We start from the raw sequence: 14,543 nt of genomic DNA, 5'->3' as shown, positions 1-14,543 counted from the left end.
GAAGTTGAAGAAAATGTAAATTTAAATTTGTACATCTAATTTTATCTGTTACAATTGTTAAATTAAGGATAAATAAATAAATGCTGTAGTTTATGATCAACGTGAAGGAGCAGTGGGAGTTTAGTACCAGCATGAGGCAGTAATGAAACACTCCGGGTACCACATGGTACCAACTGACGTCGAGGAAGAGGAAGAAAAGTCACCTGCAGGGGGCAGCAATACATTTCACAGCATAAGGTTTGCCCACAAAAAAAGACGAAGAAGAGGTTTTGGCTTGCAACATTAGGTTTTAAATTGATTGATATAACATCGCGTTTTGTTGTGGTTCGTTGTAATCTAGTCACATGGAGCGTTTGACATCTTTTGGAAGTAAGTGTCATTGTTACGTCAAAACGAAGAGTGTTTCCAAATTCTCTGTGTTTGGTTTTCTTTAGGATCGTTTAGCTCCGATTCAGTTAGCTTTGATTAGCTACCGTTGTTCAAAAATAAAATAGCAATACTCGTATTTTCTGTACCTATTTATTTTTCCACTATATTGCTTTATTATAAGATGTGATGCTAAAAATGGGTGCATGCTGCAATATTAAAACGTTAAATAGAGACAATTTTGCATCAATGGGACTACTCGTTGCCAGATCCTGCCAAGAAAACAAGCACTCACGTCTGCGATAACAACAAACAAAATTCTTTAACAAATAAAAAACAAACAAAAAAACAAAACACAACAGCCGCCCTGACATAAACTGAAAAGAATTGTATTATTCTTTCGGCCGCTCCCGTTAGAGGTCGCCACAGCAGATCAATAGTTTTCATCTCACCCTGTCCTCTGCATCTTCCTTTGTCACACCACACATGTCCTCCCTCAGCACATCCGTAAATCTCCTCTTTGGCCTCTCTCGTCTCCTGGCTGGTGGCTCCATCCTCCAGCATCTTTCGTCCTATATACCCTTGGTCCCTTCTCTGCACATGTCCAAACTATCTCAATCTTGTCTCTCTGACTTTGTCTCCAAACATTCCACTTGAGCTGTCCCTGTGATATGTTTGTTCCTGATCCTGTCCGTCCTTGTCACTCCTAAAGAGAATCGCAACATCTTCAGCTCTGCCACCTCCATCTTTGCCTCCTGTCTTTCCCCTTCACTCTTGCAGATACTCTTCGGTCACAAATCATTCCTACCACCTTTCTCCACCCATTCCACCCTACATGTACTCTCTTCTTCACCTCATTACCACACTCTCCATTACTTTGGGCAGTTGACCCCAAGTATTTAAACTCATCTACTTTCATCAATTCTACTCCTTCTAACTGCACTATTCCACTGGGCTTCCTCTCATTAACACACATGTACGCAGTCTTGCTCATTTCAATTCATTCATCTTATACGAGCACCAAATGACAAGAGTCGCCTCAACTCTAAACACAAAACAATTAAAAAAACAAAATAAAATTAATTAAAAGATTTAAAAGGCACAATAAAAGAGTAAAAAAGCATAGTAACACAACATTCCAATATGCTAGCCATATGAAAGGGAAAACAAGTGCGTATTAAAGCACAGAAAGCACTGTAACTAGGTTTAAGGATATGATTCCTTCTTTATGTTCTCTAATGCCATATACCAACACAGTGCAGAGTAGCTACCTAAACTCTGTAAGTGAGATAGAGTATCTCGTCAATAGTTTTACATCCTCATTGAAGACAACTTTGGATGCTGTAGCTCCTCTAAAAAAGAGAGCTTTAAATCAGAAGTGCCTGACTCCGTGGTATAACTCACAAACTCGTAGCTTAAAGCAGATAACCCGTAAGTTGGAGAGGAAATGGCGTCTCACTAATTTAGAAGATCTTCACTTAGCCTGGAAAAAGAGTCTGTTGCTCTATAAAAAAAGCCCTCCGTAAAGCTAGGACATCTTTCTACTCATCACTAATTGAAGAAAATAAGAACAACCCCAGGTTTCTTTTCAGCACTGTAGCCAGGCTGACAGAGTCAGAGCTCTATTCAATCAATCAATCAATCAATTTTTTTATATAGCGCCAAATCACAACAAACAGTTGCCCCAAGGCGCTTTATATTGTAAGGCAAGGCCATACAATAATTATGTAAAACCCCAACGGTCAAAACGACCCCCTGTGAGCAAGCACTTGGCTACAGTGGGAAGGAAAAACTCCCTTTTAACAGGAAGAAACCTCCAGCAGAACCAGGCTCAGGAAGGGGCAGTCTTCTGCTGGGACTGGTTGGGGCTGAGGGAGAGAACCAGGAAAAAGACATGCTGTGGAGGGGAGCAGAGATCGATCACTAATGATTAAATGCAGAGTGGTGCATACAGAGCAAAAAGAGAAAGAAACAGTGCATCATGGGAACCCCCCAGCAGTCTACGTCTATAGCAGCATAACTAAGGGATGGTTCAGGGTCACCCGATCCAGCCCTAACTATAAGCTTTAGCAAAAAGGAAAGTTTTAAGCCTAATCTTAAAAGTAGAGAGGGTGTCTGTCTCCCTGATCTGAATTGGGAGCTGGTTCCACAGGAGAGGAGCCTGAAAGCTGAAGGCTCTGCCTCCCATTCTACTCTTACAAACCCTAGGAACTACAAGTAAGCCTGCAGTCTGAGAGCGAAGTGCTCTATTGGGGTGATATGGTACTACGAGGTCCCTAAGATAAGATGGGACCTGATTATTCAAACCTTATAAGTAAGAAGAAGAATTTTAAATTCTGTTCTAGAATTAACAGGAAGCCAATGAAGAGAGGCCAATATGGGTGAGATATGCTCTCTCCTTCTAGTCCCCGTCAGTACTCTAGCTGCAGCATTTTGAATTAACTGAAGGCTTTTTAGGGAACTTTTAGGACAACCTGATAATAATGAATTACAGTAGTCCAGCCTAGAGGAAATAAATGCATGAATTAATTTTTCAGCATCACTCTGAGACAAGACCTTTCTGATTTTAGAGATAATAATTGAGCTGAGTATTCCATTAACTTTAACTAGTAATGACTTCATGACTTTCTTTGCTAACAAAAATTTTAACTATTAGAGAAAAAATTACTCATAACCATCCCAAAGACATATCGTTATCTTTGGCTGCTTTCAGTGATGCCGGTATTTGGTTAGACTCTTTCTCTCCGATTGTTCTGTCTGAGTTATTTTCATTAGTTACTTCATCCAAACCATCAACATGTTTATTAGACCCCATTCCTACCAGGCTGCTCAAGGAAGCCCTACCATTATTTAATGCTTCGATCTTAAATATGATCAATCTATCTTTGTTAGTTGGCTATGTACCACAGGCTTTTAAGGTGGCAGTAATTAAACCATTACTTAAAAAGCCATCACTTGACCCAGCTATCTTAGCTAATTATAGGCCAATCTCCAACCTTCCTTTTCTCTCAAAAATTCTTGAAAGGGTAGTTGTAAAACAGCTAACTGATCATCTGCAGAGGAATGGTCTATTTGAAGAGTTTCAGTCAGGTTTTAGAATTCATCATAGTACAGAAACAGCATTAGTGAAGGTTACAAATGATCTTCTTATGGCCTCGGACAGTGGACTCATCTCTGTGCTTGTTCTGTTAGACCTCAGTGCTGCTTTTGATACTGTTGACCATAACATTTTATTACAGAGATTAGAGCATGCCATAGGTATTAAAGGCACTGCGCTGCGGTGGTTTGAATCATATTTGTCTAATAGATTACAATTTGTTCATGTAAATGGGGAATCTTCTTCACAGACTAAAGTTAATTATGGAGTTCCACAAGGTTCTGTGCTAGGGACCAATTTTATTCGCTTTATACATGCTTCCCTTAGGCAGTATTATTAGACGGTATTGCTTAAATTTTCATTGTTACGCAGATGATACCCAGCTTTATCTATCCATGAAGCCAGAGGACACACACCAATTAGCTAAACTGCAGGATTGTCTTACAGACATAAAGACATGGATGACCTCTAATTTCCTGCTTTTAAACTCAGATAAAACTGAAGTTATTGTACTTGGCCCCACCAATCTTAGAAACATGGTGTCTAACCAGATCCTTACTCTGGATGGCATTACCCTGACCTCTAGTAATACTGTGAGAAATCTTGGAGTCATTTTTGATCAGGATATGTCATTCAAAGCGCATATTAAACAAATATGTAGGACTGCTTTTTGCATTTACGCAATATCTCTAAAATCAGAAAGGTCTTGTCTCAGAGTGATGCTGAAAAACTAATTCATGCATTTATTTCCTCTAGGCTGGACTATTGTAATTCATTATTATCAGGTTGTCCTAAAAGTTCCCTAAAAAGCCTTCAGTTAATTCAAAATGCTGCAGCTAGAGTACTGACGGGGACTAGAAGGAGAGAGCATATCTCACCCATATTGGCCTCTCTTCATTGGCTTCCTTTTAATTCTAGAATAGAATTTAAAATTCTTCTTCTTACTTATAAGGTTTTGAATAATCAGGTCCCATCTTATCTTAGGGACCTCGTAGTACCATATCACCCCAATAGAGCGCTTCGCTCTCAGACTGCAGGCTTACTTGTAGTTCCTAGGGTTTGTAAGAGTAGAATGGGAGGCAGAGCCTTCAGCTTTCAGGCTCCTCTCCTGTGGATCCAGCTCCCAATTCAGATCAGGGAGACAGACACCCTCTCTACTTTTAAGATTAGGCTTAAAACTTTCCTTTTTGCTAAAGCTTATAGTTAGGGCTGGATCAGGTGACCCTGAACCATCCCTTAATGCTGCTATAGACGTAGACTGCTGGGGGGTTCCCATGATGCACTGTTTCTTTCTCTTTTTGCTCTGTATGCACCACTCTGCATTTAATCATTAGTGATCGATCTCTGCTCCCCTCCATAGCATGTCTTTTTCCTGGTTCTCTCCCTCAGCCCCAACCAGTCCCAGCAGAAGACTGCCCCTCCCTGAGCCTGGTTCTGCTGGAGGTTTCTTCCTGTTAAAAGGGAGTTTTTCCTTCCCACTGTAGACAAGTGCTTGCTCACAGGGGGTCGTTTTGACCGTTGGGGTTTTACATAATTATTGTATGGCCTTGCCTTACAATATACAGCGCCTTGGGGCAACTGTTTGTTGTGATTTGGCGCTATATAAAAAAAATTGATTGATTGATTAAGTCTGGACTTGAAAGTCTCCACAGAATCTGACTGCTTTATTGACACACGGAGATCATTCCACAGAACAGGGGCACGATAAGAGATAGCTCTCTGACCCGCAGGCATTTTATTCACCCTAGGGACACAAAGTAGTCCTGCACCCTGAGAACGCAAAGCCCAGGCCGGTACGTAGGGTTTAATTAGGTCAGCTAAGTAGGGAGGTGCCAGTCCGTGAACAGTTTTATAGGCTAATAGCAGAACCTTAAAGTCCGATCTCACAGAGACAGGAAGCCAGTAAGAGATGCCAAAATTGGTGTAATGTGGTCAAACTTTCTGCTTTGTGTCAAATATCTGGCAGCAGCATTTTGAACCAATTGGAGACCCCTAATGGTGGACTGTGGCAAACCAGAAAATAGAACACTGCAGTAGTCCAATCTAGAAGAGACAAATGCATGAATCAGGGTCTCAGCATCAGCCATAGACAGGATGGGACGAATCTTCACTATATTTCGCAGATGGAAGAAAGCAATCTTCGTAGTATCTCTAATGCGGAGATCAAAAGACAACGTAGGATCAAAAATTAACCCAGGGGTCCTCACTTTGTCAGTATGATGTATGACACACAAGCCTAGGCTAAGCGTTAACTGGACAAAATGATACCGATGTCTCACTGCACCAAGAACCATCATTTCAGTCTTATCAGAGTTTAAAAGTTGGAAGTTACTAGACAACCAGCTTCTCACTGATGCAAGGCAGTCTTCTAAGGATTTTCTATGAATGAGATTACCAGCAGTTATCGGCATGTACAATTGAGTATCATCAGCATAGCAGTGAAAGGTAATCCCAAAACGCTGCAGTATATGTACAAGGGGTGCTATATAAAGGGAGAAAGGCAGGGGGCCTAAGACGGATCCCTGTGGAACCCCAAATTTCACGTCACTAAGTTTAGAGGTAGTGTTATTGTACAAAACACAGTGAGAACGACTGGTCAGGTATGACGTCAACCGTGCAAGGGCACTCCCAGTAATCTTAAAATGATTTTCTAGCCTATCAAGTAAAATGTGATGCTCCACAGTATCAAACGCAGCACTGAGATCTAACAGCACCAGCACCATAGTGGTGTCCGAATCCATTGCAAGCAGAAGATCATTCACCACTTTAGTGAGAGCTGTCTCTGTGAAGTGATATTTTCTAAAAGCAGACTGTAGTGGCTCAAAAAGATTGTTCTTAGTAAGGTAGTCCACAAGTTGCCGTGAAACCACTTTTTCCAGAATTTTAGAGCAGAATGATAGATTTGATATCAGCCTATAGTTTTTCAATACACTAGGGCAAGATTAGATTTCTTAAGTAATGGTTTAATCACTGCAGATTTGAAACATTTAGGAATATATCCAGACATTAATGACAGATTAACAATTTCCAGCACAGCCACCCCAAGAATGGGGTGGCTGTCCTTAAACAGTTTTGTTGGTATAGGATCAAATAAGCAGGTTGTGCTTTTTGTAGACATTACGAGTTTCGCCAGCACACCTAGTGAGATAGTATCAAATTCTGTAAACCTAGGTAACACCTCAGTGGTAGCACCCACCTGAATAGCAGGGTGTAGTGGCTGGGTTAAAGCATGCTGGTTGCTCCTACTGACTTTCATTCCCCTGCTCTCCAGAGCATATTTCCACCTTTCCAGACTAGACTCAACCTGACTACAGATCATAATGTCATCTGCAAACATCGTAGTCCGTGGAGACTTCTGTCGGATGTCATCTGTCAACCTGTCCATCACCACTGTGAACAAGAAAGGACTCAGAGCTGATCCTTGGTGTAATCCCACCTCCACCTTGAATTAATCTGTCATCCCTATGACACATCTCACCACTGTCACACTATCCTTGTACATGTCCTGCACTACCCTCACATACTTCTCTGCCACTCCAGACTTCCTCATACAATACCACGACTCTTCTCTTGGCACCCTGTCATAAGCTTTCTCTAAATCCACAAGCACATAATGGAACTCCTTCTGGCCTTCTCTGTAATATTCTCAGAGCAAACATTGCATTGAAAATTCTTCTTCTTACTTATAAGGTTTTGAATAATCAGGTCCCATCTTATCTTAGGGACCTCATAGTACCATATCACCCCAATAGAGCACTTCGCTCTCAGACTGCAGGCTTACTTGTAGTTCCTAGGGTTTGTAAGAGTAGAATGGGAGGCAGAGCCTTCAGCTTTCGTATTTTTATTTCTGTTTTTAATTAGGTATTTGAATTTTTTTTTTTTTTTTATTTATTTAATTTTTTATGTTGAACTGTTCTGTGTGAGGCACCTTGAGACGGCTTTTGTTGTAATTTGGTGCTTTATAAGCTGATTAAATTGAAATTGAACAACATTTTATTGACTCTTAAAGTAAATAAATATGAAATTGGTTACTGGATCTTTAAACTCTGGACATAATAAACTCTACATGCTGGATCCTGGATCTCTGGACATAAACAGAAATAAAATCACACAAAAATGACTAATGATATGCCTTTGAGAGGGGTTAAGAAGCGGACTTACCTCTTCTGAAGAGCAGCGAATCAAAGAGCCACGAGCCATTGAATCGAACCATTGATTCATGCTTCAAACTGGAGTCGCGCTGCAGAAATGGTTGATTACACGGTCCAAAATAAGTGTAATGGTCCAAAATTATATAGTAACGGGCTGCAACACAAGTTTGTGCTAGCTAGAACCCTGCTTTCCCATAAATTCATGCTGTGGCTGATCAACTTTATGCTTCTGTACTTACTGCAGCTCTGCACATCACCCTTGTTCTTAAAAATAGGAATCAGCACACATCGTTAACACTTCCCAGGCATCCTCTCACTTTTCAAGATTTTATTAAACAGTCTGATTAGAAACTCCACTGCCATCTTTCTTAGACATTTCTATGCTTCCACTGGAATGCCATCTGGACCAACTGCCTTTCCACTCTTCATCCTCTTCATAGCTGCTCTCACTTCATCCTTACTAATCTCTTGCACTTCCCGAGTCTCTCTCTCTCTTCTCATCACCCAGCCTTCTCTCATTTTCTTCATTCATCCACTCATTCATTCTCTGTAATATTCTCAGAGCAAACATTGCATTGTCATGCTCTTTCTCAGCATGAAACCATATGGCTGCTCACAGATCTTCACCTGTTTTCTAACCCTAGCTTTTTCTACCCTTTCCCAGGGTTCTAGCTAGGATAAATTTTGAGTATAGTAGTGTAGTTTTTATTTTTATTTATTTAATTTTTTTATGTTGAACTGTTCTGTGTGAGGCACCTTGAGACGGCTTTTGTTGTAATTTGGTGCTTTATAAGCTGATTAAATTGAAATTGAATAACATTTTATTGAGTCTTAAAGTAAATAAATATGAAATTGGTTACTGGATCTTTAAACTCTGGACATAATAAACTCTACATGGTCGATCCTTGATCTCTGGACATAAACAGAAATAAAATCTTAGTTTTTGTTAAAAGCATTTTCTTTCAGACATTATTATTGGCATGAATGCCTTTCCATATCTGAGCTGAGCTCTACAGCTTGCTGCACTCCACGTCAGGTTCATAAAGAATGCAGGACGTCTCATTTTGGGAGGAAAAAACATTTTAGTCGATTGTTATTTATTGTCTGTATTGCAACGTTTGTAAGAGGTGTCATCTTATTTAAAGCAGCAATTCATTTTGAAGTTATTAATTCCGAGCAGACTCTCTCAGCAAAGAGCCATGCAGCGTTTGGAGCTGTGCCAAAGGAACAGAGGATGATTCTCGTTTGTTGACTGCAACAAGACAAGAGTCCCAGTTAGTGACTTTAATACACACAAAAATGACTCATGATATGCCTTTGAGAGGGGTTAAGAAGCGGACTTACCACTTCTGAAGAGCAGCGAATCAAAGAGCCACGAGCCATTGAATTGAAGCATTGATTCACGCTTCAAACTGGAGTCGCGCTGCAGAAATGGTTGATTACACGGTCCAAAATAAGTGTAATGGTCCAAAATTATATCGTAATGGGCTGCAACGTAAGTTTGTGCTAGCTAAAACCCTGCTTTCCCATAAATTCATGCTGTGGCTGATCAACTTTATGCTTCTGTACTTACTGCAGCTCTGCACATCACCCTTGTTCTTAAAAATAAGAATCACCACACCGTTTCCACTTCCCAGGCATCCTCTCACTTTTCAAGATTTTATTAAACTGTCTGATTAGAAACTCCACTGCCATCTTTCCTAGACATTTCTATGCTTCCACTGGAATGCCATCTGGACCAACTGCCTTTCCACTCTTCATCCTCTTCATAGCTGCTCTCACTTCATCCTTACTAATCTCTTGCACTTCCAGAGTCTCTCTCTCTCTCTTCTCATCACCCAGCCTTCTCTCATTTTCTTCATTCATCAGCTTCTCAAAATGTTCCCCCCACCTTCTCAACACACTCTACTCGCTTCTCAGCACATTACTATCTGCATCTTTTACCACCCTAACCTGTTGCATATCCTTCCCAGCTCTGTCCTTTTGTCTGGCCAGTCAGTACAAGTCCTTTTTTCCTTTCATACTATTCAGCTGGTTGTACAGCTCACTATACAGTAGTGTTCAGAATAATAATAGTGCTATGTGACTAAAAAGATTAATCCAGGTTTTGAGTATATTTCTTATTGTTACATGGGAAACAAGGTACCAGTCGATTCAGTAGATTTTCACAAATCCAACAAGACCAAGCATTCATGGTATGCACACTCTTAAGGCTATGAAATTGGGCTATTAGTAAAAAAAAAAAAGTAGAAAAGGGGGTGTTCACAATAATAGTAGTGTGGCATTCAGTCAGTGAGTTCGTCAGTTTTGTGGAACAAACAGGTGTGAATCAGGTGTCCCCTATGTAAGGATGAAGCCAGCACCTGTTGAACATGCTTTTCTCTTTGAAGGCCTGAGGAAAATGGGACGTTCAAGACGTTCAGAAGAACAGCGTAGTTTGATTAAAAAGTTGATTGGAGAGGGGAAAACCTATACGCAGGTGCAAAAAATTATAGGCTGTTCATCTACAATGCTTTAAAATGGACACAAAAAAACAGACACGTGGAAGAAAATGGAAAACTACCATCAAAATGGATAGAAGAATGGCAAAGGCTCACCCATTGATCAGCTCCAGGATGATCAAAAACAGTCTGGAGTTACCTGTAAGTGCTGTGACAGTTAGAAGTCGCCTGTGTGAAGCTAATTTATTTACAAGAATCCCCCGCAAAGTCCCTCTGTTAAATAAAAGACGTGCAGAAGAGGTTACAATTTGCCAAAGAACACATCAACTGGCCTAAAGAGAAATGGAGGAATATTTTGTGGACTGATTAGCAGGGGTGGTGGCCAAGTGGTTAATGCGCTTGGTTTCAGTTCAGAAGGCTCCGGGTTCAAATCCCACCCCTGCCACATTTCTCCATGTAATGTGGAGTTGCGTCAGGAAGGGCATCCGGCGTAAAACCTGTGCCAAATCAACATGCAGATCCACCTTGGATTTTTTTGTGGCGACCCCGAGTGCAAACAAGGGAGCAGCCGAAGGGACTTACTATGAGAGTAAAATTGTTCTTTTTGGGTCCAAGGCCCGCAGACAGTTTGTGAGACGACCCCCAAACTCTGAATTCAAGCCACAGTTCACAGTGAAGACAGTGAAGCATGGTGGTGCAAGCATCATGATATGGGCATGTTTCTCCTACTATGGTGTTGGGCCTATATATCGCATACCAGGTATCATGGATCAGTTTGGATATGTCAAAATACTTCAAGAGGTCATGTTGCCTTATGCTGAAGAGGACATGCCCTTGAAATGGGTGTTTCAACAAGACAGTGACCCCCCCAAGCACACTAGAAACCAAGCAAAATCATGGTTTCAAACCAAAAAAAGTAATGGCTCGCAGATGTGAAGAAATCATGAAAAACTGGTTATACAACTAAATACTAATTTAGTGATTCACAAGATTGCTAAAAAAGCAGTTTGAACATAATAGCTTTGAGTTTGTAGCGTCAACAGCAGATGCTACTATTATTGTGAATACCCCCTTTTCTATTTTTTTTTACTAATAGCCCAGTTTCATAGCCTTAAGAGTGTGCATATCATGAATGCTTGGTCTTGTTGGATTATTGAGAATCTACTGGTACCTTGTTTCCCATGTAACAATAAGAAATATACTCAAAACCTGGATTAATCTTTTTAGTCACATAGCACTACTATTATTCTGAACACTACTGTATGCCTTTTCCTTAGCTTTTGCCACTTCTCTTTTCACTTCCACATCTTCTACTCATGTCTTCTTTTTTCATCTCTTCAACGATCCCAGTTTGTTTTTGCCAACCTCTTTCTCCTTGTGTTTTCCTGAACATTTTCGTTCCACCACTAAGTCTCTTTGTCTTCCTTCCACTGTCCAGATGTCACACCCAGTACCTTCCTAGATGTCTCCCTTAGCATATTTGCAGTACTTTTCCAATTGTCCAAAATTGCTTCCCCTCCATCCGGTGCCTCTCTTACCTGCTCATTGAATTTCACCCAAATCTTCCTCCTACAGCTTCTACCATCTGATCCTTTGTTGAGCTCTCAGTCTCTTCTTCAACTTCACCTCTGAAGTCATCCTACAAACCACCATCCTATGCTGTCTAGCTACAGTCTCTCCTGGCACCACCTTACAGTCTCCAATTTCTTTTAGCTTGCATCTCCTACAACGAATGTAGTCCACCTGTGTGCACCTTCCTCCACTCTTATATCACCCTGTACTCCTCCTTTTTCTTATAGTCGGTATTCACCAGAGCTATTTCCATCCTTTTTGCAAAAGCAGCTCCCATCTGCTCTTCCAGAACATGCAGGACAGGTGCCTATTTGGGCAGCCCTGCTTTAAATCAAATGATTTAACAAAACAAAGTGGCTACATGTACAGGAGACTTGTCCCAAAACATGAATTCTACAGGTACAGCACAGACGTATAGAGCTACAATGTTTCTATACACTTACGGTTAGTGCTAGGGTTATGGTGAATAAATCACTGCATAGGCGGTTGTCACCTGGCGATGACTCATTCCGTCTGCCCTACCTGCAGCCAATCCCTTAAAAAATATCTCATTAAGCATTTTGGAGTTATAGTCATTTGTATACATAGTCTCTCCACTTTCAGAAGCCCATATGTTCAGATAAAAATCATGACTTTTGCAGCCAGTTGTTTGACATGTCAGATAATGGATTCATGAAAATTTCCAAGGAGTTGTAGGTAAGCTTTCTGTCATAATGGTAAAATTTTCACAAACAAGTCATAATTGCAGGGCTTCATGCATATTACGGTGATAGTTGCACAGTTTTGAATGAAAAATGTTTGAGATTTTAAAAAAAATAAAATTGTTACCTCATGTGCTAATGAAAGTTTTTCTTTTTATGCACACAGAGTTTATGGAAACATACGAGGTCTGTCAATAAAGTATAGGTCCTTTTTATTTTTTTCAAAAACTATATGGATTTCATTCATATGTTTTTACGTCAGACATGCTTGAACCCTCGTGCGCATGCGTGAGTTTTTCCACGCCTGTCGGTGACGTCATTCGCCTGTGAGCACTCCTTGTGGGAGGAGTTGTCCAGCCCCTCGTCGGAATTCCTTTGTCTGAGAAGACGTGTGGGCGGATTGCAGCATCGGCTCGCAGCCGCCGCGACGCTCCGCCACAGGAAAAACACCTCCGTTGCAAGCCTTAAGGACAAGTTGGAACATGTCCAGCTGTTAAACAATTTCTCATATACTCACTCCACTGAAAGCCATCAAAAGCCGCCTGGATTTTACAAATGGTTATCAACACGGAGGTGTTTTTCCTGTGCCGCCGCACCGCGCCGGCTGCGTCCTGATGCGGGGACCCGTCCGCACGTCTTTCATTAAAAAAATCTCCTTTAACAGTGGAATATCCGGATAAAATGCTGAAACCGACTTCTTCTGAAACTTCTCTGTTCTCTCACGACGTCCTGGATCAATAGAGCCTGAAATGTGGAGGTTTTCAGCTTGAAACAGGCTGACGACGGCGCCTGGGACCACTGCGTGACGTCTCGCTCCGTGGGAAGTCCTTAAAGCGACAGTATCACCTCAAAATCTCTCATCAGCCGTTAAAATTTTCACCGAAAACCAGCTTAATTTTTCGAACCGTGTCCACTTCGATGTGCCTCACAGGTTTAGAAAAAATTTTGATCAAACAAAGCGCCAGTCTCTCAGCAACTTCTCAGACAAAGGAATTCTGACGAGGGGCTGGACGACTCCTCCCACAAGGAGTGCTCACAGGCGAATGACGTCACCGACAGGCGTGGAAAAACTCACGCATGCGCACGAGGGTTCAAGCGTGTCTGTCGTAAAAACATATGAATGAAATCCATATAGTTTTTGAAAAAAATAAAAAGGACCTATACTTTATTGACAGCCCTCGTATGTTGGTTTTCCCCATGGAGTTGGATATAGTGAAGAGTGCACACTCCCTATACTGCTAACGTAATGTTGCCGTGCCTACACGGGGCACGGCCACCATTACCAAAGAGGGCAAAAAGGGCACAAAGTACCCTGATGTGCATGTTGAGTGAACAAGATTTATCCAACTACATACATAAATGTTGTTTTATCAAGACAAAACCATTACTCAGCACTTCAAAACTAGTTTTATTTTATAGACAAATTTGATCTGTAAATATTCAGTTGCCTTGTATTTTCATTTTGTTTTATTATATGTAAATAATATGCAATAAGCCCCTTATGTTCTTTTGCTGTTTAATTTTATGTGTGCAGCTATTTCAAGATTTTGTATAGTACCTGTTTTGTTTGTATTTGATGTATTAAAAAACCAATGGGTTTACACGGACCGTAAATGCTGTACCTACCTGTTTTTGGTTTGCTTTTTAATTAAAATAATATTTAATTTAATTTAGAATTTAAAAAAAGTTAAATTTCTTACCTTCCTGGCAGAAATAGCGGGGCTTCGGGATGATAACACCCACTGACATGGAAACACACTCGCAATACGATCATCGCTAAACACAGCACGGTGCATCATGCAATGTCAATAAATTCACAGATAAATTCTCATGATGCCGTTGTCCCAAAATCGTAATGAAATGAAATTTCCATCTTGGCACAAAATAATTCTCAAAGCAAGCTCTGGAGTTGACCGTGGGATTAAAGAGAGTGAATGCAAACATGCATTTAAGTAAAATCCAATCCAAGTAAAATTCGTCCGAAAACACAACAGCACGAGCACACCTTGTCACTTGTAGCATTGAACTGTGCAGTAAATGGTCAATTCAAACATCGATTTGTGGCCTCTTTGGTAACAACAGCGCATGTTCCTTGTCTTCACACGGCCAGGTGTGACTCTGCCCTCTAGCTTTGCTATACGAGTATACAACTTTATGCTTTTCCCTTTTGAGTTTGTCGTTCCAGTCACTGCACCATCATTCCATGTTGTTAAAT

At 40.8% G+C, this 14,543-nt stretch overlaps 1 protein-coding gene across 2 annotated transcripts in view; it reads left to right on the top strand.

Moving 5' to 3' along the window:
* Positions 1–234: 234 nt before the first annotated feature.
* Positions 235–14,543, top strand: part of tada2a (transcriptional adaptor 2A) — a 42,697-nt gene continuing 28,388 nt past the window's right edge. For both annotated transcript variants that reach the window (XM_034169197.1, XM_034169196.1), the window contains exon 1: positions 235–369. In XM_034169197.1, coding sequence (XP_034025088.1) covers positions 345–369 — 25 coding nt within the window. In that variant the 5' untranslated portion in view covers positions 235–344. The remainder of the gene's footprint in view (positions 370–14,543) is intronic.

The sequence above is a fragment of the Thalassophryne amazonica genome, chromosome 4, assembly GCF_902500255.1.
Source record: "Thalassophryne amazonica chromosome 4, fThaAma1.1, whole genome shotgun sequence".
Taxonomy (NCBI): domain Eukaryota; kingdom Metazoa; phylum Chordata; class Actinopteri; order Batrachoidiformes; family Batrachoididae; genus Thalassophryne; species Thalassophryne amazonica.
This window is presented reverse-complemented; position numbering and strand designations above follow the sequence as displayed.